This window comes from Odontomachus brunneus, unplaced genomic scaffold, assembly GCF_010583005.1.
Source record: "Odontomachus brunneus isolate Ranch 3 - 2012 unplaced genomic scaffold, Obru_v1 Obru_scaffold_192, whole genome shotgun sequence".
Classification (NCBI taxonomy): Eukaryota; Metazoa; Arthropoda; class Insecta; order Hymenoptera; family Formicidae; genus Odontomachus; species Odontomachus brunneus.
Window position 1 is genome coordinate 306,359 of NW_022639642.1, and position 12,913 is coordinate 319,271.

General features: G+C 35.0%; 1 protein-coding gene across 1 annotated transcript in view; it reads left to right on the forward strand.

The window, feature by feature from the left end:
- The first annotated feature begins 4,698 nt into the window (after positions 1-4,698).
- Positions 4,699-12,913, forward strand: part of LOC116851812 (N-alpha-acetyltransferase 15, NatA auxiliary subunit) — a 106,892-nt gene continuing 98,677 nt past the window's right edge. The window contains exons 1-8 of the mRNA XM_032831633.1: positions 4,699-4,850; positions 5,159-5,506; positions 5,654-5,788; positions 6,036-6,180; positions 6,275-6,532; positions 7,739-8,049; positions 8,678-8,959; positions 9,057-9,270. Of these exons, the coding sequence (XP_032687524.1) occupies positions 4,794-4,850; positions 5,159-5,506; positions 5,654-5,788; positions 6,036-6,180; positions 6,275-6,532; positions 7,739-8,049; positions 8,678-8,959; positions 9,057-9,270 (1,750 nt within the window). The 5' untranslated portion in view covers positions 4,699-4,793. The remainder of the gene's footprint in view (positions 4,851-5,158; positions 5,507-5,653; positions 5,789-6,035; positions 6,181-6,274; positions 6,533-7,738; positions 8,050-8,677; positions 8,960-9,056; positions 9,271-12,913) is intronic.

Consider the following 12,913-nt stretch of genomic DNA (forward strand, 5'->3'; position numbering starts at 1 on the left):
ATATGTATAATTACATATAAATCTATGCGTACCCAGATAGAAATGCGTGATGATCACGTTTCATCATAATGTGATATCATACTGTGATTTCACCTTGATACCTTTTTAAAGATCATTATGTGATTAACATGATATGAGCACAAGATGTATACAAATGATATACGAATATGTCTAGTCTATCAAGTTTTGTTATCATAATATTATTAGATGAGATATTTTTCTGATCATCATTACATGAACGACATATGAGCAGCATATGCGCACGCATTTGTATGCATTTTTGCAATCATCCACGTCAATATATGAGCGCGTGCTGAGCGCAACATGACATCATTTTTCTATCTGGGTAATTATATAAAATTATATATTAATTTATATATATAATTATACATGATTATATATATAAATAGAATGTATAAACATGAATGGACAAATTTGATATATAATAATATATAATTATGTACAATTATATATAATTTTATATAATTGTATATAATTATGTATGAAAAATTTTTTATTGGGAAAACAGCAAATTATAATAAAAACAAGAAATTATAGCTGAAGGGATTGATAAATTGACAGCGCCCGATAATACAAACGAAGTTAGTATATATATATAAGGTGTAGTAAAAAGAAATCCATTATTTTTCCAATAGATGGCTTTAGTAATGTGTATCTCGCGTTGTATAAGTGCGATAGGTTTACGCTAGATGGCGTTAGAAAGATAAGATTTCGTACTAAAAAAACTTCTCAGACAGTTTTGTGATTGTTTGACTCAGTATTGTTTGAGCGCGCGTCAAAGATGGACACCAGCAAAAAGAAAATACGCCATATTTTACAGTTTTTCTTCGATAAAGGCGAAAACGCAAGCCAGGCGGCTGAAAATGTGAATAGTGTTTATGGTCCTGATACTGTAACAGCCAATCACGCGCAATTTTGGTTTCGTCGATTCCGTTCCGGTAATTTTGATGTCAAAGATGCACCACGCTCTGGAAGGCCAATTGTCGAAAATGTCAATAAAATAATGGAAATCGTCGAGTCCAACCGTCATGTAAGCACTGTTTCGATTGCCCAGGAGCTAAACATTGCACAAAAAACCGTTTGGAACAACTTGAATAAGGCTGGATACAAAAAGAAGCTCGATGTATGGGTGCCACACAAGTTAACGCAAAAAAACCTCATGGACCGAATTTCCATCTGCGAATCGCTGCTGAATCGCAACAAAATCGACCCATTTCTGCAGCGGATGGTGACTGCTGATGAAAAGTGGGTCACTTACGACAACGTCAAGCGAAAACGATCGTAGTCGAAACGCGGTGAGCCGGTGCAAACGGTGGCCAAGCCAGGATTGACGGTCAGGAAGCCTTTGCTGTGTGTTTGATGGGATTGGCAGGGAATCATCCACTATGAACTACTCCCAAACTCTTAATTCGGACCTGTACTGTCAACAATTGGACCGTCTGAAGGAATCAATCGCCCAGAAGCGGCCAATAGGAGAGGAATTGTGTTCCATTAGGACAACGCCAGGCCACACACATCGATAGTGACTCGCCAGAAGCTCCGGGAGCTTGGTTGAGAGGTTCTTATGCATCCACCTTATAGACCGGACCTGGCACCAAGTGATTACCACCTGTTCCTGTCTATGGCGAATGATTTTGCTGGTGAAAAATTCGCCTCAAGAGAGGCTTGTGAAAATCGACTGTCCCAGTTTTTTGCCAATAGGGATAAGAGTTTCTATGAGAGAGACATAATGGAATTACCTTCAAAATGGCAACAAGTTATCGAACAAAACGGTGCATATTTGACCTAAATCGGATCATTCTAACTATGCTAAATAAAGCCTTCAATTTCATGCAAAAATAATGAATTTCTTTTTACTACACTTTATATTATATATGGTCAGCATATTTATATAGGTTATAACCTATAGGCTACTCTGTGTATCTTATTTATTTATATTAAATTGATTAACTTTTTCGTCTTATGTATTTTTTTCGTCTTTAATAAATACATCGCTGCAATTGCAGCAGCTATATGTCGTCTTCGAACTTCACCTATAATCGCCACTGTACATCTATAATATTTTATATATCTCGATTATAACACTCCATTTTTATACTTATTGCAGTTTATACAGGAGGTTAAACGTGGTGAATGGGATATGGGCGACAGCGAACAGCTTTTAAACGCTGCTTTGAACAACGATGGAGTGGGGTAAAACGCCAACTTTTATTCGCTGCGTGAAATCGCATCTTTACCGTGTCCTGTGTGCAGGAGCCACAACGTTACGTTGCGGTTATGGGCTGCCATTGATTGTTTTGCAACAAGAGACACAAGTCGACATAAACATCATTCTATCTTTGTTCCACATTTAGTAAGAACAAGGATGATACTTGTGTCGACTTGTGTCTCTTGTTGGAAAGCAACCATTGTAGACTATACGGGTCGATTTCTTAAGTTTACGGTTAAGTTAAGGTTACAAATCCTTATTGTACTCGCACCTATATAACCATGGACCGCTAGTCGCTATCTTCCCAGCAAACACAGAATATAACTGTGATATAACACAGGAATAACATGTAATATAACTGCTGTTATACATTATTAATATTGAGGTTACTTAATTTCCTTTATAACTGCGATATAACTATGTTATAAAACTGTTATGTTATTATGTTATTTACATTGTTAAGTTACATAAACAATATAACAGCAACATAACTTCAATATAACATGTAATATAAGAAGTCTAATGTTTGCATTACATTTCAGTGCAATATTTTTATACGCAAATGTGAAATTATATTTTAGGTGTTTCTCGTATATAAAATGTGATATTTTAATATATGCAAGGATCACAATATTGTAAAACTAGAGTTCTTACAATCTGATCATAACCTTATGGCTCCTGCACACAGGACGGGGTAATGCTTGCCGCGCGGCGGAAGTCCGCGCGACAGCCAATCAATATGTTGTTTTTCCGTAAGAGCTAGAGGGTTATTACGGAAAGCAGCATATTGATTGGCTGTCGCGCAAACTTCCACCGCGTGGCAAACATTACCGCGTCCTGTGTGCAGGAGCCATAAGAAGTAACATAAGAATTGATCAATCATGTTGAGAATCGTCGAAACGTAAGGTCGCCATGTTTATGAATATTCGATCACAATTGATCAATTCTTACGTTACGTCTTACGGTTACTGTTACGAAAAGTGTGAGTAGACAGCTTTAAAGCCCATTCTACAATTGCGTGAACGTGGATGTAAGTGGTTGTAAGTGATTACGACAACCAATCAGAGTAAAGCAATCAGTGAATAAAACATTCGGATTGGTTGACTCTTACGTTCACGACTACGCTTACGCAATTGTAGAATGGGCTTAAGAGACGCCGCACACGAATTAACATAACAGTAACGTAATACGTACCGTAAAAATGGACCAATTAAGGCCATCACACAAAATTCCGTAAGAACTTAAATCGTAATCGTAAGGAAATCGATCAATCCCAATCGAGTATTCGGCTCTTCGTAATAATGGAGGGGTTACGAAAAGCCGAGTGATCGATTGGGATTGGTCGATTTATTTACGCTTACGTTTCAAGTTTTTACGGAATTTTGTGTGTGATGGCCTTTACAATCGAGTATTCACAAAAATGGCGACATTACGGTTCGACGATACTCAAAGTGATTGGTCAATTCTTACGGTACGTCTTACGTTACTGTTATGTCAATTCGTGTACGACGTCCTTAAGGCCTGTTCTACAATACATCGTACGTCACAGTCGTATGTTGGAGTGCAGCCGATGGGCCAATCAGAATTTGTTTCTCGAGACAAATTCTCTTTATTATACCACTGATTACGTTCCGACATACGACAGCGATATACGGCTGAGTTCCCACTTAGCGCGTCACGCGTCGTGTAGTCCTTCATGGATCAATCAAATTGTCTCATTTTACTCGTCGTAAAGTTAGGCAATAAAATGGGACGATTTGATTGGTCCGCGAAGGACGACGCGCGGATGACGCGTTAAGTGGAAACGCAGCCATACGGCTGAGTTCCCAATTTGCGCGTCACGCATCGCGTGGCCCGTTGCGGACCAATCAAATCGTCTTATTTTATTGCCTAACTTTACGACAAATAAAATCGGACGATTTGATTGGTCCACGAAGGATGACGCATGTGTGATGCGCTAAGTGGGAACGTACCCGTACGACGTATTGTTGAACAGGCCTAAAGATGCGGGTCCAATGGTCCGTAAACATATCCGTATCCGTAACCATAAATAAAATCGAGTCCTGATTGGTCGTGATATATATTACGACCAATCACGTGTGACTTGGCCTTAAAGACCAAATCACACTAGCGATTGGCGATTGATGATTGACGATTGAAGATTGGAACTTGACCAATTGAAACAAAGCAACTAAAGTTGAAGTTCGTTGATTCGTCAAAATCTAATCTTCAATCGTCAATCGTCAATTGCTAGTATGATTTAGCCTTTAGCACCATTAATGCTTCTGATTGGCTGTCGCAATAAGAATTGCGTCTGCTTGCGATCGGCTTGCAACTAATGTAGAACGACCTTTATAGATGGTCCTTTGCTCTGTATGTAATTTCACCCTAACGACCGATTGAATTGTGCGGTGCCGTGGTAGTAGCGTTTCCGGCGGAACAGCATTGTCGCAGATGATCACGTGATCGAGGATCGACTTCTTCGTTTGTGGCCACGAGGTTTTGTGGTGAAAATTAAGTTTACCGGGTGGAAAAGGCCCCCTATTTTTGTAGTTATACAAAAATGCCCTCCAGCAACCCGTTGCCACCCAAAGAAAATGCCTTGTTTAAGCGAATCCTGGTGAGTAACGACTGATGAAAATACTCTGTTTTGGACCCCACTCTCTAGCTAATAGGATGCACTCATCGGCTCTAATGATAAAGCATTCTTTGGGAATAAAAACGGGAAAAATTCACTGGCGACCGCGGCACGCGGCGGCGTACTCAGCATGACGATTGAAAAACCATCACACCCGGTGACACTCCGCGAAAATCGACACCGCCGGTCGCGCACAAACGCGAAATCGAACCTAGCAAATTAGGAATGGAAATCACCCACAAAAGGCTCTATGTAGACTGTGATGTATTTTTATATGGTTTTTCTTACAGAGGTGTTACGAGCACAAACAATACAAAAATGGGTTGAAATTCGCGAAGCAGATCCTGTCAAATCCCAAGTTCAGCGAGCATGGAGAGACCTTGGCGATGAAAGGGCTCACTCTGAATTGCTTGGGTCGTAAAGAAGAAGCGTATGATCATGTGCGGCGTGGCCTCAGAAATGACCTACAGTCCCATGTTTGTTGGCATGTTTACGGTCTCCTACAGCGGTCAGACAAGAAGTACGATGAAGCAATCAAATGTTATAGAAATGCACTCAAGTGGGATAAGGATAATATTCAGATTCTCAGGGATCTGTCGCTGCTTCAAATACAGATGAGGGATCTGGAGGGCTACAAGGTAAATATCCCAAAGAGTAAGTTACTTCATTTAGTATACTTACTTTCTCATATACTGAACAATATTGCAATGCTATATGATGTGAATGGAATTTATTTAGATTTGTATTGTATATCAACTTGTTATTTTTTTGTTACTTTCCTCTAGGATACCAGATATCAGTTGTTCATGTTACGTCCTACTCAACGAGCTTCTTGGATTGGTTTTGCCATTTCATACCATTTGTTGAGAGATTATGAGATGGCGTTGAAAATTTTAGATACCTTTCGGAACTCTCCAATGGTATGTTATACATATATCATATTTTGGTTTGTCTGTCAATGAGAGATAATTAATGTGATATAAGGGGGAATTCATACCTTGACAGAAAAACAGAAAGGCAGAAACCAATCAGAACTTGCACTGATATAAAAGCAAAAACTGTTGACTATTGTTTGATCACCAGTCCAGATCCTGATTGGCTTCTATCTTTCTGCTTTTCTGCTAAGGTATCAATTCTCCCTAACAGAGACGTTTGTGAAATGTGCAGATATGTTATGATTACGAGCATAGTGAGTTGCTGCTGTACCAGAACATGGTCATCCAGGAATCAGGGGAAAGTGAACAAGCATTAAAACACTTAGACAAGTACAGTGATCAAATCTGCGACAAGGTTACTGTGAAAGAGATTTATGGTAAGTATGCAACACCACATTATGTGTATTTGTGTTGCTACTAGTTGGAATCTCGCTGCTCGTATGTTCCTCACACAATCCTGTTTCTCTTCAGGTAAATTGAGACTCCAATTGAATCAGTATGTGGAAGCAGAACAGGTGTACAAGGAGCTGTTAGATATTAATCCGGAAAACACGACGTATTATATTAGGCTAGCAGAGGCTGAGAGACATACTTCGCCGAGTGAAACATTGCATATGCTCCAAAGATACGAAGATTTGTTTCCTCGTGCGTTAGCGCCACGTCGTTTGCAACTCAATTACGCGGCAGGGGATGAATTTAAAACCCTGGTGGACCGATATTTACGAAGAGGTAATTTTTCTTTCTGCATAACATTGGTCTGCAAATTAGAGATCTGATGAGCAGTATGAGAACTTTCTATAATTCCTAAAAGATCTTTTGGTACATTGAATTTAAATCCTGAAGCAAAAAGCATTTGTCACTTCTACATTTTGAGGAAATTGACATTTGATCTCAAAAAACAGGTCATTTTAACAAATTTGCAGCCATTAAGATTATTGTTCTAATAATTAAACATATCCGAATGATTGAAACATTAATAATATATTTGCTTAATGTTTATAAGTAATATATTAATCACTTATATTAATTATATACATATATTTATTAATACATTAATTAATATATTTTTAATATATTAATATATTTATTAATATATTAATTAATATATTAATTATATAAATATATTTATTAATAGTCAATATAAATATTATATATAATAATATATTTATTTAATATATATTTCTATAGAAATCTTTGAGATTTTGTTAAAGGATATTTTTATGCCAATTTGTAATATATTATGTAATGAGTGTTCAATCATTAGGATAATCAATATTATCAAATATTTCGTAAAAATTATAATTGATATTTATTGGTTATTTAATATCCTATTTTTTTTTATTGCTGCCAAAGCAAAGTTTTACATAAATATTTTATTACTAATTGCATTAATTATTTATTAGCAAAAATGTTAAACTGATCGTGTTTTCTTATTAGTTTAGTCATTGATACGTTTATCTTATAACTTTGACAGTACATATAGTTGGCAGGACTCAAAATAAAGCTTTTAGTTAATTCCTTTACTGGAAAAAATATAACTGAAGCTCGCACATCATTATCTGGAATTAAAGGAGCAAAAGTGCCGGAATAAAGTGCAAAACCTTGTTATTAGTATTATTAGTATTATTGCTATAGTTAGAAATTTAAAAAATTGTATAAAAATTTTAGAAAGAACTCTATATATAACTTTTTTCAATAAACCTATTAGCTAAACACTTTATTTTAAGCCCCAATGGAGCTGCTATGTGTACTTCTAAAGTTATAGCAGCTGAACAATCATTAAGAAATGGTCTGTTTTTGACCTTAATTAGGAATCACAGAGAATTCCCATATCATTCATCTAACCTCTGATTTTGCAGACCAGTGTTACTTATGTGAATGACATTTTTTCGTGGTATGTGGCATATATTCAACTTGTGTTTATTTGTATTGTAGGGCTTCACAAAGGTGTACCGCCGTTATTCGTAAATCTTCGCTCGTTATACACTGATAAGCAAAAAGTTGAAATCATATCATCTCTACTTGTGCAATACAAGGAGGCATTAAAACTTCACGGACATTTTAGCGATGAAGAGAAGGATAATCCGAGAGAACCGGCGTCCGCTTTATTATGGACGTATTATTATTTAGCACAACATTACGATTATCTTGGTCAAACGGAAAAGGCGTTGATCGAGATTGACGCTGCCATAGATCATACTCCTACGCTTATAGAACTTTTTGTTACCAAAGGACGCATTTACAAGGTAGGATTTTCACTGACACGCCATTATGTTACGTAATCTATATACACAAAGTCTGCATTAATAGTCATTATTTGTGATTTGTTCTGTGCGATACACTTGAAGTTGGAGTTACCTCGTATCTCTAAAATCAAAGGCCTGCATTAATAGTCATTACTTGAGATTTTTCTCCAGTGAGATACGTAGGTTTGAATTTAGAGTTGGATGTGAGTTTTTGAACTGCAACACGATTGCAATTATAGGCCTGTATTAATAGCTAATACTTGAAATCCATCTTAAAAGAGATATTCAAATTTGAGTTCACATAGTTAGATGAGAGTGTTTCAATTGATTCGCGATTATACAATATCATATATATCATACAGTCAACTGTCTCTCTGGAAAACTTAGATCTAACTTTTAATAAAAAAACTTGTATATCTCACATGAGATGAGTTTCAGACGATAATTATTAATACAAGCCATAATGTCGCGTGTATCATATGACTCAACTAAAAAATTCAAATTTAACTCTAAATTTTGATCCAAGTATCTCACGCAGAACAAGTTGCAAGTAACGACTATTAGTACAGATCATAGTGTCTCACTTGAGATAAGTTTCAAGAAACTAAATGGACTTTATTCTTAACAGCATGCGGGGAACGTCCATGAAGCTTACAAGTGGTTGGATGAAGCGCAAGGCTTGGATACAGCTGACCGATATATTAACTCTAAATGTGCCAAGTATATGCTTCGTGCGAATCTTATTAAGGAAGCGGAGGAGACTTGTGGAAAGTTCACGAGAGAGGGAGTTTTAGCTATGGAGAATTTAAACGAGATGCAATGCATGTGGATCCAAACGGAAGCAGCCTACGCTTATATGCGTCTTGGGAAGTACGGGGAAGCTTTAAAAAAGTGTCACGAAGTTGACAGGGTAAGTTGTACTGTACACATACACACGCGCGCGCATGTATCGTGCGTTCAAGATATCTCGTGGAGTCTGTCGTAACGTGACGCAATTGTTTTTACAGCATTTCTCGGAAATTATAGAGGACCAATTTGACTTTCATACTTACTGCATGCGGAAGATGACGTTACGATCTTATGTCGGCCTTCTGAGGTTAGAGGACGTTCTTCGGGCTCATCCGTTTTACTTCAAAGCAGCGCAGTGTGCAGTAGAGGTCTACCTACGGCTGCACGATTATCCTTTGCCGGATCCAGCGCAAACGCAAGAAATCGACACCGGTGAGTCTTGTTATTTCTTTATATCATATATTTTTCTTCAATCCTTATCGAACGTAGTCTACGCTGGTAGAGCCAAGGATCAATACATTAATCTATTTTATCGATATTTTTTCTTTATCTTTGCGATAACGTTCATTTTATTTAATAAGGAAGAAGTATGAAGCTATTTTCATTTTTATTTTATTAGAAAAAGAAAATTAAAAAAAAGAAAATTTAAAAAATGTAAAGCTTTTAATTTTGTTTGAATTTAATTTAATAAAATAGTCATTTCTCTTTGTTTTAAAAAATATTACGTAACATATACAGAAACATGTACAGTTCCTTTTTCTGATTATATATTTCGACAAATTGCAAACTGTGATCTTTATTAGTATATTTGTGTAATATTTCCGAATAGAAACTGTGGTTTTACGCTAGTTCTAGAAATTGAATTGATCTTAAAGCATCAATGGAGAAATTCAAGACATAACAGACTATTGTTGTCTTTTGATGCTGCAATTAGTTACTTACCGTTTTGTCGAAACTTAAAGAGCAATTTGTTTAAGAATTATTTAATGCTCCGTTATCTTGATTCATGTTAGGGCTTGAAGAATAAATGGGTAAAACAAACTTTCTGCTTTCAAAAACTCATTATTTTTTTTTTTTATATTGAAAATGTCGATAAAACTTGAAGATTCAAAAGAGGTGAAAAGGAAGAAGTTGCAAGCTTCATAGCTGACTATTGTTCTGTTTTGCGTCCTGGGATTAGCTTCTGGAAAAAGTACGAGTCGATCGGCAACGCAACCTTAGTTAGTGATCCCGATAACTTAATAATTCAGTGATTTAACAATTTGATTACCTCGAAAAAACCAGAGTCTTTGAGAACGTTGATTGTTGTAATTTCTCAGACTAATTTGTAATTTTTACAAGCAGAAATAATATATGAAATCATAGTTAGAATGATATGCCCGCAAGGTGTTGATTTTTATGATCACCACGATTACGAGTCTCTCCGTACTCTGAAACAAAAAAACAAGTAAGGAAATTAATCTACAGACTTGCTACTATCGTCTGAAATATGGAAATACAAAACGAGCCATTTTTTTTCAATTAATTTAAGGCGTATAAAAATAAAATTTAAAAAATGGACAAAAATTTTATGTTTATACGTCTTAAATTAATCGAAAACTGGTTCGTTTTACATTTCCGTACTTCAGACGATAGCGGTAAGTCCGTAGATTAATTTCCTTACTTGTTTTTTTGTTTCAGAACACGGAGAGATTCGCAATCGTGGTGATCATGAAAATCAACTCCTTGCGTACATATAATTATAACTATGATTTTATGTATTATTTCTGCTTGTAAAAATTAGAAAGTTTTAATAAAATATGTCTTAATAACTATACGAAGTTTGAGATTTGTCGCCCGTATAGTTTTGGAGAAAAAAATTCGTAAAAAGTGCTAATTTTTGAGACATCAAAATCGAGTTGCCCTCTTAAGTCTCAAACCGTTGAGCGACACATATACCTACATGACGCAAAGTTATTTACAATTTTGTTCCTGATTGAGTGATTTGAACATGTCAGTAGCCATTGATATATTGATAATCGAACTGTCGACAGTATTGCATTAGCTAATGCGCGTTTTTTTTTATCTAATCGTTCGTACCTACACGAGTATTCGTGAGTATCTTGTGCGACCAAGCAGCCAGAAGCACAAAAATTGAATCAGGAAACCAGGACGCAGGATGGAATACATTTCCAGGGGTGTCAAGTTATTTATTACAAAGAATATTACCGATTTTAATGGACATTTGACGAAATTACCGAAAATAAGAAGACATCTGAGTCGGAAATTTAGAATTTACTCTAAGGCCGGCATTCATGGTTCGTTCATTGTGTAAATCATAATTTACTAGCGAATTTTAACTAGCTCATTTTTGTATTGTTTGTGTTTATTACATCTGCAAGAAAAACTATGAGAAATGCATTACATTCACAGAGAAAAATATATTTAAAAATTTATTCGTGGGATGTAAAGTTTATTTATAGAGAAATAAATTTTGTTTCACAGAAATAAATTTTATTTTACTGAAAAAAGACTTGATATCTTACAAATAAACTTTTAAGTATTTTTTCTCAGTGTATATTAAGAGAAAAAATATCTAAAAGAAATAGTAAATATTTATTTGGTGGGAACTAATAACATATTTCCTTAAGTCTAAATTCTTTTATTTAAATAAAATAATTAAATAATTTATGAAAAATTAAGATTTTCTTAAGATTTTAAGAAAATGTATATTTTCATATTTGAAAAATATGTTATATATTAATATAAGTAAACATATTTTATTATATACATATGTATAATATCTATCAAATAAATATTTATTATATTTTAGATATTTTTTTCTCAGTGTAGGAGTTTGGTGATTTCTATTCTAATTTGATAAATAATCACAAGTTTATGAATCTCAGATTATTCGTTAATGTGTAATACTTACATTATACAACAGGATTTCTTGATCCAAACAACCGAATAACGGTCCGCGAATAGGAATCTATAATTAATTATACTCTCAATCAAAGTGATTGTAGATAAATTATGACTATGAATATAGTCAAATCTCGTAAATGCCGAAATTTGTTTTTCTAAAAATATTCCTTGAGAAGTAAGTTTTATTTTGAATCTGCCAACATCTTATTTTCTTCCGTTCCTCGCTTCCGTTTAGCCTTGTCACTATACTGAGTCCAAATTTAAAATCGTGTTTACACAACTGCTATCTTTAGTCTTGCAACTACTTCCTACTCATTCGTCTTGAGCATCCAAATTCTATCGAAATTTACAACGCCAATTGAAAAAAAGTAACAGATTACGAAAAGAGAAAGTTTGTTGGTATTACCTATTAATCCTATTATTATCTATATTATTTCATGTTTGCTTATCATACATATCCATTTACAATTGAGTAGGTTACATGATTAATATATCGTTTATCGAAATCAAGAACAAATATATAAACAGGATATTGAGGTAATCGAATATTAAATAATTTTCAAATAAGTGCTTTTTCAACCCTTAACATGAAGAAGACAGTAAATAAAAACAATCATTTGCAGCATCAAATTAAAGTAATAATCTGTATGATGTTATATCTCAAGCTTCTCTATTGATCCTTCAAATTCGACTACATTAGCAGAATTAATGTAGAACTAAAATTTCGATTTAAATCGATTTCGATTCAGTTTATCGGGACGACGCAATTTACAGAAAAAAGGTAGAGACACGTATAGATAGTTAATAACTTTGTACCACACTAATACGTACAAAAGATTTTTCAAATATTTGAAGCGAACAGACGCGCTAATACCTATTATTATTCTCCCTGTTACCGTCTTTAATTTTATTTTACTTCATTTAACGTAACAGTGGATATTGAGGAGAGTTCGCGAAAGTTCGCGATTTCGCGAAACGATTCCGCAATCTACCGAGCACGCCCGCACGTGATGAACGATCAAAGCAGCAATATACGTAATATTTACACTTGTAATCCCATTCACTAATCACAGACAATGTGCGAATACGCGACGGTCGGTAAGGATAATATATATTGAGAAAAAAATACTTAAAAATTTATATAGGGCATGAAATTTATTTATAGAAA